The sequence below is a fragment of the Peromyscus eremicus genome, chromosome 14 (assembly GCF_949786415.1).
Source record: "Peromyscus eremicus chromosome 14, PerEre_H2_v1, whole genome shotgun sequence".
Classification (NCBI taxonomy): Eukaryota; Metazoa; Chordata; class Mammalia; order Rodentia; family Cricetidae; genus Peromyscus; species Peromyscus eremicus.
This window is the reverse complement of record NC_081430.1, coordinates 14,619,037-14,635,897: the sequence shown is the minus strand read 5'-3', so window position 1 is coordinate 14,635,897 and position 16,861 is coordinate 14,619,037. Positions and strand designations below refer to the sequence as shown.

Below are 16,861 nucleotides of genomic sequence, written 5' to 3'. Positions count from 1 at the left end.
CAACCCTACAGTGTTCAACCCTACACAGTGTTCAACCCTACACAGTGTTCAACCCGACACAGTGTTCAACCCTACACAGTGTTCAACCCTACACAGTGTTCAACCCTACAGTGTTCAACCTGACACAGTGTTCAACCCGACACAGTGTTCAACCCTACACAGTGTTCAACCCTACACAGTGTTCAACCCGACACAGTGTTCAACCCGACACAGTGTTCAACCCTACACAGTGTTCAACCCTACACAGTGTTCAACCTGACACAGTGTTCAACCCGACACAGTGTTCAACCCTACACAGTGTTCAACCCGACACAGTGTTCAACCCGACACAGTGTTCAACCCGACACAGTGTTCAACCCTACACAGTGTTCAACCCGACACAGTGTTCAACCCTACACAGTGTTCAACCCTACACAGTGTTCAACCCTACAGTGTTCAACCCTACACAGTGTTCAACCCTACAGTGTTCAACCTGACACAGTGTTCAACCCGACACAGTGTTCAACCCTACACAGTATTCAGAAGACTATTTCAGAGCAGTCTTCTCCAACATGTGGTTCTTAAAATCTTTCTGCCCTCTGTTCAAGATGTTCCCTGAGCCTTGGGGGAAGAAAGCGTGATAGAGATGTCACCTTCACTGATTGTAGGTCTCTATATCAACTGCAGTCCACTGCAGTTCTCTGTTATGGGCTGAAAGCTGCACTAATCTATGAATTACAAGTATTTAGAAGGCAGTCTGATGCTATGTCCATTTAGTATAATACTAGTAGATTATCCTGCAGGGCCTATGACCTTAGCCACTGGTTCTTTGTCAGGTTTCTCCCCAACAGCCTACACAGCACCTTCTGGCACTATCAAATCTAACCAGTAGGAGCAAACTCCAAATTAGTAAAGACTTGACTTGGCCTGATGACCAAAATATGTGGTATCTTTAGCATGGTCTTACCATCATGTTCTGGAGGGTGACCAAGGGGGATGGTACTAGCCTGTACTGTTTGGAGAGGATGTCTGGAAACCCCTGACCAACAACTTGAAGGGAGGTATCCCATATCTAAAGCTTTTAGTTTGATAACCTATAGATTCTGGGAGAACCATTATTCCTCTGCCCTTCCTCTATGGTAACCCCAATTCAAACACCATTAGTGTTAATTATACCTGTCCCCACCCCATCCTCTGCCCTACTCTCCCATCCCCTACTGTGTGGAGCCAGACTAACTCAAGACTTCCTCAGAGGCCCCAACAAAAAGACAGAGAACTTTCGTTCTGTGTCCTTCTCCAGGACTGACTTAGCAAGGTCAGTTTTAGGCTGGAGCTATGCCTTGAAGGAGTCGAGGTTTCCGTTTCTGAGGACGGGACTCTTCCTCCTGGGCTGTAGTGTCTAAGGGTATCCTGTGTTTTCTTTGCCAAAACTGTCTGATTTAGCTCTCTGTTGACCTTGGCCATCCCCCCCCCAACAGTATACTTAATGGGTGCTGTACTTAGTAACTGTGCTTGGCAGAAGCCATCAGCATATGCAAGACATCCTAGTCCCAGCTTTTGCTTTTGTCTTCTGTATTTCTCACCCCTGGTCCCCCATTTGACACCTTGCTGCTCAGGACGCTCATTCCATTTGGGTTCACACTTGTTACCTGTGTTCTTCTAACCTCCCTTAAGGTCTCTCTTCCCCTTCCCAAATGGCCCATTTCTACTTTCCTGGATTCTATAGGTACTCCATGCTAAAAACGCAAACATAAAATCCACATATGAGAGAAAATTGACACTTGTCTTTCTGGGTTTGGGTTTCCTCATTCAGCATTCCAGTTTCATTCATTTATAAGCAAATATTACAATTTCAGTTATCTTTGCAGCTGAATAAAATTACATTTGGATATTATGATATTTTCACTATCTAATCATCAGCTGGTAGACATCTAGACTGTTCTGCTTCCTGGCTATTGTGAATACAGTAGTAATGAACATTGATGAACAAGTATCTCTTTTGTGTATCTTTGGGGTATATGCCCAGAAGTGCTATAGCTGTATCATATGGCAGATGAATTTCTAGCTATCTTAGGAATCTCCATACTGATTTCTACAGTGAGTACACCAGTTTGCACTCCCACCAGCAGTGAATAGCTAATGTCTCTTCCAACATACTGTAGCTCTCACTTTAAACAGAAATGTTAATGACTTGTAATAGTCTTGCAGACTAGTAAATACGAATTCTTTTATGTGAAGTCAATCATTATAAAGTTTCTTCCCCTGCTTTCACTTTGCTTTGCTTTCCTACAGAGCACTCACAAAGACCCAATAGCACATTGTTGTTTCTCCTGCTTATCTCTTTTCTCCTCTAGAATGCAAGCATTATCAAGACATGAGTTTTGTCTGTATCGTTACTCAATGTTTCCAATATCTAAATGAGTTTCTAGAAAACAGGGGCATTCAACAAGCTAACTCAATGAGTGAAAGTACCCATGCCAACTCCCCTGAACTTAATGACAAAGGGGACTATTCCTGCTTTCCCACTTTTCACCCTTGGGACTGACTCAGTCAAGTTTAACAATTCTCTCCAACTCATTACTATTTTATATTAACACATGAAGAAAGAACACCTTACTGGATTATTTCACTTTCTCATTAAATAGTCACTATGCTGGCCGGGTATGGTGATGCACACATGTAATCTTAGCTCCCAGAAGGCTGAGTGAAGAGGATCACAGTTGGAGGCCAGCTTGAGCTATGGTTAAACCTTGTAACTCTAAAAGCAAAATATCCATTAAAATCTCTTATGACTTTTCTCTCTTCAGTTGGGTCTTTTTTGACAGTTGAGCATCTCTTTACAGATATGTAACCTTATATTCATGCTCAAACAGACCTCTTTTCCAATACCAATCATCTTTGTCTCGGCAATTCTGTTCATCACTCACAGGGTTTATACTTAAAATTATCTTAACTGATTTTTACCATATCTAGTCTCATTTTCTTCAAAATTTTCTTAAATATCTTTTCTTCCTACTTCAGAATTGACCATCATCTAAGGTTAGTAATTAACTGTCTTATGCCTAGACTCTAAACTAGTTTCCTTTCCTTATCTACTGACTCACTTTATATTCATGCTAAGGATTTGCCAGGTAGAACTGTGAAGTGCCACAGAGGGGGCACTGCTCGAACGCAGAACAGTATACAAGTACATAGTAAAATCAGAGGTAAGGCAGAAAGTCAAAGGAAACAAGAACCTAGCATAGAAAATTCTAGGGAAGAGGTTCAAAAGACAAGGCTAGAAACGAGGTAAACCATGACAGAGTAAACTATGAAAGAATAAGCACAGATGTTGCAGAGAGGAAGACTGAAGACTGACAGTGAAACCGTCTACTGAACAAAGACTGGATTAATTCTTATGTTTTCTATTGCATCGTAACCAGCATCAAGTGAAGACAGAGAGAAGCAACAACTTGATGGTCTACACACTCCTTCTAACCATCACCTAATAAACACACTATTAAGGTAAAAAAAATCGTTAAATTTTTGAGAGAATGGTTGGTAAGCTCCTAAAGACCAAATCTGCAATATAAAAGAGATTAAATCAAAATAACAAGTGACCCAAATATATGTCACATTATAGCTTTTATGTTCATAAGTAAAAGTGGCTTTATACTTTACTTAAAAACCAATTTTACTGCTGGGTGGTAGTGGCAAATGCCTTTAATTCCAGCACGTGGGAGTCAGGAGCAGGAGGATCTCTGTGAGTTTGAGGCCAGCCTGATCCACAGAGGGAGTTCCAAGACAGCCAAGGCTACAAAGAAATCCTGTTTCAAAAAATAAAAATTTAAAAAAATTGATTTTATGATAACTATATTAAAATCTCAAAAACTGAAGTAAATCTGTTGTGATGATATATTGTGTACCCTAATAAAATTTGCCTGAAGATCAGAGAAGAGAACATGCCACTAGATTAAACAAAGATACCAGGAAGTGGTGGTACACACCTTTAATTCTAGCACTGGGAGACAGAAATCCACCCTGGACTACATGAGATTGATTCAGTCTAGGAGAGAAACAGAGACAGGCAGTAGTGGCACACACCTTTAATCCCAATACTTGGGAGTCACACGCCTTTATTCCCAGCACTTGAGATCTTATGCCTCTGCTACCAGTATTTGGGAAGCACACGTGTCTTTAATCCCAGCACTAGGAAGAAAGTAATATGGCTGGGCAGAGAAAGGTATATAAGGCGTGAGGAGACAGGAACTGAAACCCTTTGGCTAGAGAGCTTTTTCGGCTGGGGACTCAAAGGCTTTCAAACAGATGATTTGTGGAGTTGGTAAGGTGAGACATGGCAGTGGCTTGGTCCTTTGTCTTTCTGATCTTTCAGCATTTACACCAGTATCTGGCTCCGGGTTTTTTATTATAAGACCATTTAGGATTCGAGCAACAAGCTGTAGTTGAAAACAACACTTCTCTAGCCTTACCTTGTTCCTCCACCGTCGATGGTGAGGATGCGGATTCCTCTGCCTTTCACTGGATCCACATAACCAATTAAGGCCAACATCTCTCTAACTGCAGCCTGAAGAGTTTCATCCTTAATTTGTCTAAGTCGTAATAAATATGGAATAATTTTTTCCTACATTAAGAAAAAAAAAACTTTGTTACTTATGTCAAACCAAGAAGGAGAATGTAGCTGGTGTGGTAGCACAAATGTGGAATCCCAACATTAGGGAGATAGAGGCAGGGGAATCTGGAGTTCAAGACCAGCCTGTGCTAAACAGTGACACGCTGTAACAAAAAGAAAACAAGTATTTTTAGCTGACATGAGTAGGTCATAAAATCAATTGTATTTATTACTTTCTCCGTAGTTACAAATGATTATGCCATGCTAATATCAGTAACAATTTAGCATATATTTGTCCTAATTTGAGGTTAAAAAAAACAAAACAAAACCCAGCCTCTGCTTGAATATTTTCTTGAAATGTACAATGTTTGCCAAGTGGTATAATACACCCCTAAAATCCCAGCACTCAGGAGTCTAAGGCAGGAGGATTGTGAGTTTGAGGCCAGCCTGGGCTACAGAATAAATTCAGGCCTGCCTGAATTATATAGCAAGACTGCCTTTAAAAAAAAGAAAACATTCAATACTCAATAGAGAAAATATAAACTCTTAATATAATTAGTAATTTTGACAAAAAGCTGACATAAATTTAAGGCAAAAACTGAGCTGTGTATTGAATAATTTCCCAGTGCATTACTCACTTGCTTCTTTTTCTGACCAAACAAATCTGAAATACTAGTTTTGGTGTTTGGCTTTTGCCCTAGCTAGTACTGAGCTCCAAAGGACCCCCATAGGAATCTGAACCATGGTGGAGGCTACACAGGCAAATTTCCATTTCTGGTTAGGATGGAACAATTTGTTAAAGGTCCACGCCCATGCCAAGAGCAGCCTCAAGAAGACCACCTTTCAAACGGACTACTGAGCTGATAATGTAGTATGGCGAGCAGCTTTCCATCTGGAGAGGGTAGCTGCTGCCTGGAGCTGAGAAACTTGCCCTCTTCCTTTCAGGCATTTGCTGGTTCTGGGAAGACACAAACGATAGAAAAGCTGGGCTTGGTTTAGAGAGGGCCACAAAGGAATAGAGAACCCAGCTAAGCATGTATTCTCATGAGGTTGGTGTGACAAAACTGAAGGCCTGGAGAGCTTACAATGCACAGCTGATTTCAACTTAATTCAGTAAGATGCACGGGAGGGGGGAAATGCTAAACTTAAGCCTTCTGAAACACAAGGTAATGTTTTGTATTCTTGAGTTTGTATGAGCTAAAGCATGGTAGTAGGCCAGGAATATACCTTAAAAACAGGGAAAATTAGGGGTGTTCCCCAAATTCTAATCATCTTTAACTCAGCTCTGTCCTAACTTAGTGATAGCGTTCCATTTTGTATGTCAGCAGAGGAGCGAAGTAACTCTCTAGAAAAAGAAATCTAGAGCTTAAGTAATTTTTGAAACTCACAATGCCCAGCATACAGAAGTCATGATGTATGTCAAATCAATATCAATATGTCAAAGACCAGGGGTGATTCTCCTATTAAGATTACCAATAAAAGATGCTTAAATCATAGTAACATTAATAAAATTATACTTCAAAACACCAGAGTTATAAATTAACAAAATAAGCCTAACGAAAAATGTATAAGGCATTCACACTTTAGAATTTTTAAATACTGATGGAAAACAAAGATCAAACTGATAATTTACCATAAAATGTTTTACTGACTCAAGGTAATCTTAGCATAATTTTCTTCTTTTTGTTTAACTTTAAAATTTATATGGAAATATGGCAGATTAAGAATAGTCAAAGTAAGCCGGGCGGTGGTGGCGCACGCCTTTAATCCCAGCACTCGGGAGGCAGAGCCAGGCGGATCTCTGTGAGTTCAAGGCCAGCCTGGGCTACCAAGTGAGTCCCAGGAAAGGCGCAAAGCTACACAGAGAAACCCTGTCTCGAAAAAAAAAAAAAAAAAAAAAAAAAGAATAGTCAAAGTAGGGGCTGTAGAGCTTAGTAAGTAACTAAGAGCACTGGTTGAACTTCCCACTGGGTTTCAATTCCCAGCACCCACATGGAAGTACACTACTATAACTCTAGTGCCGGGGATCTGAGGCCCTCTTCTGGCCTCCACAGGGCACCAGATTCACATGTTACCACAGACCGACATATAAAAATAAATAAAAAAGAAAAGGAAGAAAAATAATAGCAAAGCTAGGAAGCTTGAGAGATGGTTTAGTGGTTAGAAACATGTGCTGCTTTTGCTGAGATCCTGAGCTTGGTTGCCAGCATCCACATTTGGTAGTTCCCAACTACTTGTAACTCTAGCTCCTAGTGGTCCAATGCCCTCTTCTGGCCTCCACAGGCAACTTTACTTGCATGCACATATACCTACATAGACACACATGCATATACATAGCTTTAAAAAATTAAAATCATCTTTTTAAAAAAGAAAAGCTGAGTTAAAAATTATGAGGAAGAACAAAGGTAAAAGCCTTACAAAACTGGACATTAAGTTTATCATAAAGTTAAAGTAATTTACGAAGTACAGTGTTGTGGGGCGTTTACCCAACCACCCCCACAGTTCCCCAGAGTTTTCTTGAGTGCGAGCAGCAGGAAATATTAGATAGAAGGATTTATTGCGGAGAATATCGCGGAGATAAACAGATAGAAAATAAAGGATAGCCTCGAGAGGGCCTGGAACCTATTCCAACGGGCCCCGACTGTCTCTGCCCCAGGGTTTTTATAGAGACGCCAAGGGGTGGAGCAAAAGACCTCCTCCCCCAGCACAGCCAAGTGCAGACCATCTCAGACACCTGCACTCAGGCCCGTGGTCTAATCATCCTCTATGAGGACCTGCTGGGTAAAGCCACGAGGAACCCGAGAACGGGCTCCCACAGGTCCCCCTTTCTTAATATATAAAAAAATAACTAATAATGGCTTACAGCAGTCTCCATAGCTGTTACACCTCCCAGTATGGGAGTAGAGGATGATATAGATGGCATTTCTCTTTTGAATTAGGTCCAAGGTGACTACAGCAGTCTTAGCTGCCTCAAGCCCTTTCTAAGCCAAAAACTCTTAAGGCGACTACAAACTTAAAGAATCCCTTAGCTTCATCGTTACCATTAACAGGTTAACATAAACATTGCTATACATAGCCACAATTCTCTCAGTCTTACAACTCAAAGCAAACTCTTAACAGAACCATTTGAATTAGCATATATGGTGCTATATATAGTTAACAATGTTCTCCGTCTTACAACTTTAACTCAATCATTTGAATTTTCTTGTTAACAGAACATAGGAAAAACTTCGATGTATTCACATCAAACTTAAATATTTCCTTAACTCCACAAAACCAGGTGCATTAATATCAATAGGGTAAATATAATTTCTGCAAACATAATTCAACCTAACTCCTCCTTTTCTTTATAATTTTTTAAACAAAATCTAAAACCTAGTTAGAAGAACCCAAACTCATACAATTCCTACAAACCCATATTGAAAAGCAATCTTCTCAATCTAACCATTAACACTTTGAAAACTTAGCAAAACATCCAAAAGCAGTTTCTTAATAAAACTCTTTACACTTTAAAAGTAGTCTCTTAATATACCCCATTTGCATTTCTTACTAACAAAAACATGACATTAATCCACTCAAACAACTTTTGAAATTAGACTAAGGAATATTAACTCTCCCCCTTTTCTTTATAACTTAAGCAAAATCTCAAGCCTAGTTAGAAAACCCAAACTTCTGTTTAAACAGTTCCATTTGTAACACAAACCAGTTGCATAAGTAATTCCATTTTACATAAACAGTTCCACAAAACAATTCATGAATCACCAGTTAATAAAGCATATATGCATACACAAAACTGCATCTTGATTCTAGGTAGAAATAAATTTCTTCATTTAAACAGTTCCATTTTTAACCCAATTCCAGCAAACAGTTCTAGGTCATTACTATGAATAAACTCAAAGTTGTCCATTGCATGAAATCTCTGTTGTTCATTTCATTTCTTAAGTCCCAAAATTCAAATGATAAATTCTGGTACTAGCCTTCCAAATATGAAGAAATCCATAACCAAAATCTTTTTGTAGTTTTATCTCATTTTAAGTTCAAAAAGTTCAAACAAATAAATTCTGGTATTAGGCTTTCACTTCAAAATATGAAGAGACGTTTTTCAACCAAAACTTTTTGCAGTTAATAATTTTTGTTCAAACAAGCGTCTCTGAACTTACTCTTTAGGTACAGTAGTATTTTAAACCGCACCGTTTTTGATGTTAGCTCAGGTTTTTCTGTGTTGCGAAGATTTTCCACAGATCTCAGCTGCGGATGCCTTGTTGTGCTGGTTCTCGCGTCCGCCATTCTTAGCGGCTTTTGGAGCTTTTGAAAACCGCTCAGACTGCCTGTTTTGCAGTCTGCTAGGACACTAACTTCTGTATGTCTCAGGTTCTTTCACCATATACATTAAAAATAGACTCACACTTAACATTTACACTTTACAAACTCACATATAACATTTTTTGCATTTAGATTCACATTCAACATTTACGTGTTTTTACAAACTCACATATAACACATTAACATCTACTTATTTATACTCCTTAAGGAAACTATAGAACTACTTTAGCAAATATATTTCTTCTTATATACTTATCATATTTCTTATTTAAACTTACATTTACAATTAGTATCTTTACTTCTTACAAGCTTATTACTACACGTCTTAGACTACCTTAGATATTTCTTGCAAGCTTATTTTCTTAAAGGAACTCTATAGATCTATTTTACAAACTTATACAGGGCTACCATTAGCATATATTTAACTTAGCAAACACCTAAAGATTTCTTAACACAGATCTAACAAGATAATTTTTACAAACTTACATATCTTATTTTCATCTTTTTCTATTTCTTACTCTTAATTATTATCACTATCTCTATTAGAAAGATTCTTAACTAGACAGGAAGTACGTACATCATTGCTAACGTTTAGAGTTTATAGTCAGCTTTGTTATAAAGCACTGGGATTTAGTGAGTGTTGTTATAGAATTGTGATAGTTGTTGCTAGGGGACTGTAACCTTTTTTGGACGAAGCCACACTCCAAAGTTGCCAGTTCTCTCAGCCGTTCCGGAACCGGCAGAGATGCACTGTCAGCGGTAGACGGTTTTTAACTAGAGGCTGTCCCTTCACCCAAATTCATAACAGCTCCCCCTATGTACTTCAATTCAGACAAACGTTTCTATTACAGCAGTACTCTTGGTTTGCTCTACTGAAAAAACTTCATTTCATACTGAGGGTGAAATTACCATATTTAGCGGCTGTAAGGTCTTTGCCAAATACCGCACAGCTATTAGGTGATATAAGGTATTTCTCTAAAGGAGCGAGTAAAGCCACAAGTGGCACAGCTCCGAACTGTATTTAGTATTTTCCTTCATTAGCTTTAACTCCTGATGTTATTAGTGGCTGTAATATTTAGCATTGATTTCTTATAAGGAACTTTCAGGTGAAGCTTTTTAAGACAAATTTTTCTGAAGTTTGTTTCCCATCTATAAAGCAGTCATTTCTTTTTGAATGCCTGTTTCTTATCCCCTTAATTAGATTTGCAAAGGAATCACTCATTTCCGGCTGTTTGTTCAAGAGGTAAATAATTTTTAATTTCACGTAAGTTTCTTCATATCTAAGACAACGTTCAGTGTATAAACTGCACTCTCTTGCTTTAAGGATTTTAAAGTGGCTTGTTTGCTCTTAAAGGTAGCTTTTGTCATCCAACTACTGTAAAAACTTTGCACAGCTATTAGGGTAAATAAGTCATTTTACCAACCCCCAAACCGCGAAGTGCCTAGTTCTGTATCCTTTCAATGTTTCATTGGAACTGACACTTAAAACTCTTAGATGATTTTCCTCCTTATTCTTTTAAAAGCTGTATTTTAAAGTTTACCATGAACGTATTTTCGAGCTGACAAAAGTGTTTCAGGGCAATGTCGCCATCTTTAGCAGAAAAACTACCTTTCACAGAATGCATTTCCCTTATATCAGTCCATAATAGTATCAGTCCCTTAAATCAGTCCTTTATATCATTTCCCTTATATCAGTCATTTCCCATAGTTCTTTTTGGGTCTGAGAGTCAACTTTTAAGTTCTTTTTTACCAGACTTGCTTACAAATTCTTGCCCGGGAGGTTTGAACAAAGTTTTTTGCTTTTGCAACGGGAGATTTGAACAGGCATTTTACATTTTCAATTATGGGACATTGGGAGGTTTCTGGTCTCTCCTCAGCTGGCTTTAACAGGTGTCTCTCCTTTAATTGACACTGGCCCCCAAATCAGAACTGCACCTGCCTCGTTAGCGCGCATTGAGGTGGGCAATTTCTGATAGCAACTTTCCTCGGGGCTTGTGTTTGTCTTAGCCAGTCAGTGAAAAACAAGATCATGCACTACAGCTTTTCCATAGCTCTTTCGGAGAGATTTTCTCCCACTGATTTATCTCATTTTGCTTGTTCCTTCCTTCCCCAGATGCAGAGCTTCAAGTATCTGCGGCTCTGTACCTCTGCTAGCTGCCCTTGGAAGTAGGGGCTTTTTTTTCTCCCCCGGAATCTGCCTCAAATTCTAGCAGCTTTTCACAGGTCATGTATTTTCTGGGGAGGAATATGTCCCTTCTGTTTCTTCGGAGTCTTTTTCCCAGACAGTTCCCAGTTTGGTCTCAGTTTATCCCCTCTACCCCAGAAACAGTTTCCGACACTACAGTGGTGGCTTTCCCTGCTACTGAAGGTAGGGGTTTTTTGTCTGTTTTCAGGGTCTGTGTGGTTAGCGTACAGATTGAAAGTCTAACAAGGGAGGTTTTTGCCATTTCTAAACTCCCATTAGGACAGGCGTTTTACTTCATCAGGCCTTCACCTGACCCAGTCCCCCAGTGGGTTGCGTTTGCTTGTCTGGGTGCTCAAGGACAGAGCTTATGCCAGAGGCAATCACCCCTCAGGGCTACACTCCCTCATCTCATGGGAGTCAGTTGAAACAAAGCTTTTCTCTAAGAGGTGCTTTCTCTGACAGAAAAGAAAGCTTTACTCCTGGATAGTTCTGTTCTGCCCTAGCTGGGCTCTCCCCAGACAGCGTTCTGACTCAGCAGCACAACTGCTTCAGACACAGTTCAGCTTTACTGTTTTCCCAGAAAGGTCCTTACTCTGATAGGAAAGCTTTTTTCTCAAATTTCTTTTTGCAGCTGTGGACCTATCAACCCAGGACTTGTAGGAAAGTGGACAACTGTGCCATTCCCACTGGCTTTAGCTTTGTTCATTGGCAATCTTCCCCTGGGTCCTGCACCTTCCTGCCTCAGCTCTGTGCTCCAGGAAGTTTACAACTGCAGGAACCCTAGTATCCCCGAAATGCACACCAACTCAGAGACGCTGGCCAGTCGCCTCTGGGTTTTTGCTCAGAAGCAAGGATACAATGCTAACAGTTTGCATGCTTCAGGGGATCTTTGCATTAGGACCATTAGGAGCACCTTTTCATTCTGAAATGCTCAACTCAGAAACAAAACCCTTGATGCCTCAGCTCGGTTGTAACTGAAAAGCTTGGCTTTTTTGCTTTTCTCAGGTAAAGTTTCCCGCCCTTTTGGGCTCTCTGTAGCTCTTTACCCACACTCTCCCAAGCGTTTCCCTCAGGGTACTCTGACCCACTGTCTTTTACTGGCTTGAAGAGACAAAGCTTAGAAGAGGTTTTTAGAAACTTGTCCCTGCCTTCTGCATTGCAGGGAGGATTTTTAAAGCTTGAAAGAACTTAGGTTTTGCTGTCTTAAGAGGTTTGTTGTTTTCCCTTAGAGCTAATCACAGGTGGTCCCCATATTAATATCTTCAGGTGATTCTAATTTTTGTCCTTTTGAGAAAGTTAAAGGCTTTAGTTTTTAAGTTTGAGAGCTTTTGAGAAAGATGAAGGCTTTAGATTTTTTTCCCCCAAATTTTCCAAGAAAAGCTTTAAGAGAAAGGTTTTTCCCCCCCAAGAGAAAGAGCAACTTTTCCCAAAACTTCCCAATTTTAAACTTTTTGGCTTTTTACATCCCCATTTTTTGCCTCAGGGAGAAATCACTTTCTCCTGCCGCTCAGACTTAGCATTTCAGTTGTCCCCAGGACAAAAGCTTCCATAGGAAAACTTTTTCTTCCCCATAAGCTCAAAGAAGACCTTTTTTACTACCCATAAAGCCCAAAGAAAGATTTTTTCCCCCAGTTTGCGTTCTTAGCCCCCAAAGTTAGAAAATTGTAGAGTTTTTCTGTCTAGTTGCTTTACTTATTTTTTCCTACACAATCTTACACTTCTAAGTTTTTCCTACACTATTTTGCTACCCTACACCTTATACTTATTTTTCAGATAGAAATTGAGAAAGGGATAGAAGATAGAAAATTTTGACAGAAGAGAATTTCGCTGCAGCATCGGACATCCTTCCAGTCCGCTTTCTTTTTCTCTCGAGGATAAAACCCCTGCCTCTCAAAAATATATATAAAAAATATATATTTTCCATAACACCGGCATGCCTCATCCACTGGCAGGGCTGAACTCAGCACTTTCGCCAAAAACTCTGTAATAAAACTATTATTTTCCTTTATCTTTAGTCCCTATTACTTTGTCTTTAGTCCCTGTTCATTTGTCTTTAGTCCCCCCTTTTTTTTAGTCCCCGCTTTTTTTCTTTAGTCCCTTTTTTCTTTTTTCTTTAGTCCCTGTTCATGGCGCCATTCTGTGGGGCGTTTACCCAACCACCCCCACAGTTCCCCAGAGTTTTCTTGAGTGCGAGCAGCAGGAAATATTAGATAGAAGGATTTATTGCGGAGAATATCGCGGAGATAAACAGATAGAAAATAAAGGATAGCCTCGAGAGGGCCTGGAACCTATTCCAACGGGCCCCGACTGTCTCTGCCCCAGGGTTTTTATAGAGACGCCAAGGGGTGGAGCAAAAGACCTCCTCCCCCAGCACAGCCAAGTGCAGACCATCTCAGACACCTGCACTCAGGCCCGTGGTCTAATCATCCTCTATGAGGACCTGCTGGGTAAAGCCACGAGGAACCCGAGAACGGGCTCCCACACAGTGTTGGAGCAAAAATAGATAAATATACTAGCAGAACGAAATATTGTGTCCAGAAATAGACCATTATAAAAAATGGACCCAGAGGCAGGCAGATCTTTGTGAGTTCAAGGACAGCCTAGTCTATAGAGCGAGATCCAGGAAAGGCGCAAAGCTACACAGAGAAACCCTGTCTCGAAAAACCAAAAAAAAAAAAAATGGACCCATAAATAATTGCCTCATTTATGACAAGTTTTTTTTTCAATAAATGGTTGTTTGTTCAATTGGACATGTATATTACCTATCAGAACTTTTACCTTACACTATAAAATCAAATGTACTCTAGATAAACAATACATACAAGTGTGAAAGGTAAAACAAAATTTTTAAAGAAAACCCAGAAAAACACTTAGGTAGAAAAACATTTTTTTTCTTTTTAAAATTTAATTTCATTTTTTAAAGAACTTTATATATAAGTTCTGCACCTACATCATTTCCTCCTCTCCTCTTATGTTCCCCTCCCTCCCAAATTCATGACCTCCTCTTCTTTGCCGGTGGTGGCGGTGGCGGCAGTGGCAAGGGCTGTGTGTGTGTGTGTGTGTGTGTGTGTGTGTGTGTGTGTGTGTGAGAGAGAGAGAGAGAGAGAGAGAGAGAGAGAGAGAGAGAGAGAGAGAGAGAATAGAACCTACTGAGTCCATTAAGCTTTGCCTGAATGTACAGGTGTCCAGGGCTGATTGCTTGCGTTTGAACAACCCATATGGGAGGAAATGGGTTCTCCCTCTCTCAGCAGCCACTGACTACCTGTAGTTCTTCATTGTGGAATTTCCCCCACCCACATAACATTTCAACTGCTATTATCTTATGCCTGTCTTGTTCAGGCAGCTGTGATTTCCTGGGTACACTGTCCCTGTCCTATCCAGGGGACACAATCTAGAAGCAACTATCCTGAGTCTCTGGGTGTCATAATCTTTCCACTACCACTGCTACAATTTTCCCTGAAAAAAAAAAAAAAAAAAAAAAACTTCTCTGATGAGTGGGTGAGCGCTACACTTATCAGGAAAAATGTGAAGATTCAAATATTAAATACAACATATAAATGCATATAAACTGGGCTAAATTAAAACTAGTATCTGTTCATTTTTTAAAAAGACTGAAAGATAAGCACAGGTGGTAAGACACTGTACACTTACACGTCCTCCTAGAGAACTTGTAACCTTAACATACAACAGAACTTCATCAACCAGAAAAAAAGCTGGTTAACTCCCACATAGTGGTGCAGATCTACAAACCCAGCACTTGAAAGGCAGAAGCAGAAGGCAGGAGAAGATCAGGCCAGCATGAGCTACATAGTAAGTTTAAGATCTGGCTAAACTTCATAATGAATCTATCTAAAGAATACAAAGAAGATCAAAAAAAAAAAAAAAAGCTGCTTAAGACATTGGGTGAAATTGGCAAAAACAAGTTGAGTTGGCAAAGTACACAGCCAAGCAACATGTGATGCAATTTCTTCCGTTCATTGTTATTAGATTAGTATTTAGGGGAAATGTGACAACTTTCTTCCAACTACCTATATTTTCATTCCTGCGAGATTTGAATTGAATTTCTATACCACATTTCTTCTCAGTACTAAAAGTTTCTTCCATCTGGGATCAGTTCTCAAATATAAGAGAATCCTCAACAGTTCAACTATTAAGACAATTCCTGACAGACTAAAGCTGAAAATTACCCAGAATCCATTAAGAGTACAAAGAATAAATTGTGACCTACCAGAATAAATACAAGCAACAAGGATGGACCATTTATAACTACCTACCACACTTTGAATAAATCCTGTCTATGTGCCATGGGAAAGAAAGCAAACACACATGGAGCCCAAACTAACCTTTTCTGCAGACTACAGGAGGTGAAGAAGACTTCTAGGGCACAAGCAATGTTCTGTTTGCTTCTATGCTGAGCATGTGAACTTCACTTGACCCAAACGTATCTACATTAATCTTGAATAAGCTATTAAGTCATTCTTTAAAATATATGCTGTATCTGAATGTTAGGTCTCTTGTAAAATTCATATCAGAACTTAGTTCCTGGTGCATTAATATTACAAGGTAGTATCTTTCAGGAAGTGCTTAGGTCATGAGACCTCTGTCTCATGTATGAGATTAGAGACCTTGAGAAGGGGGCTGAAAGGAGACGATGCCTTGTGAACTAGTCACAAGCTGCATCATATAGCCAACAAACCTTCACCAAACCCCAGATCTGCCAGCAATTTTCCCTGGGCTTCTCAGTATGCAGACTATGAGAAACAGATTTCTACTGGATGTAACCCACCCAGTGTAAGGTACTTGTTACAACAGCTCAGTGAACTAAAACAGTAATTCTATTTTAGATCTCTCCTTTCTGGCTATCCCTGACATGAACACTATCTTTAAAAGAACACATATATTTCAAAATCTTACCTCTAAAAGATACATCTATATATGAAATAAAAATCTCAAATTTTAGAAATATGAAATATTGAAGCTCTGTTATGTATATGCCAGACAATGTAAAACTATTGAAGGGTACATTTCAAAGAAATATTTTTCAGCAAGACAGAAGGTAGAAAAAGTATGAACTAACAACTGTCTGTATGGCAGACTTTTAAAAAAAGCACTAACAGGTTTTTAATGAAATTGTAACAATATCATTATGGTATTTCCAAATTATTAAACATACAAGTAAACTTAGTACAGACACAGAGACTCACCTTCCTTGGTCACTTAGCTTCTCTTCAAATGGTCTATTTAATGAAGTCTAAACTTTGTTCACTACTCTATATGTAGACTACTGAAGCGAGGAAAGCTAATTGCTTACCAATTCAATTATTAATTAAAATGTTTGGACTTCAAATATAAAAGCACCATGGGACAGTGAATAAAAACCAGCAATGACTTTCTATATTATGTTTCCTGTCTTCTTTTTAGAAGCCTAGGCTGGTCTCACACTAATGATCCTCTTGCCTCAGTCTCCCAAATACTGGAATTGAAGGTGTATTACATACTTGGCTATTTCATATTTTGAAAAAATGATTACATGGTAAAAATGTACTGCATTGCAATTAAGAATTTGACAATTATTAGGCAATGCAACTAACTTATTTAAACTTATGCTCCATTTTTATATATGCTCAACTCAAAGTATAGATATTCATAATCATAGCAGAATTTATATCACAGAATAATAATAATAATGAATAACAAAAGTAATTCATTAGCCTAATGTGTACATAAAATAATGGGGCAATTACCAAATATATTGTGTGATTTGA

The 16,861-nt window shown here is 39.1% G+C and overlaps 1 protein-coding gene across 3 annotated transcripts in view; it reads right to left on the bottom strand.

The window, feature by feature from the left end:
• Pnpla8 (patatin like phospholipase domain containing 8) overlaps nt 1–16,861 on the bottom strand; it is a 73,434-nt gene that overhangs the window by 30,714 nt on the left and 25,859 nt on the right. For all 3 annotated transcript variants that reach the window (XM_059279322.1, XM_059279321.1, XM_059279323.1), the window contains exon 4: nt 4,449–4,600. In XM_059279322.1, the coding sequence (XP_059135305.1) occupies nt 4,449–4,600 (152 nt within the window). The remainder of the gene's footprint in view (nt 1–4,448; nt 4,601–16,861) is intronic.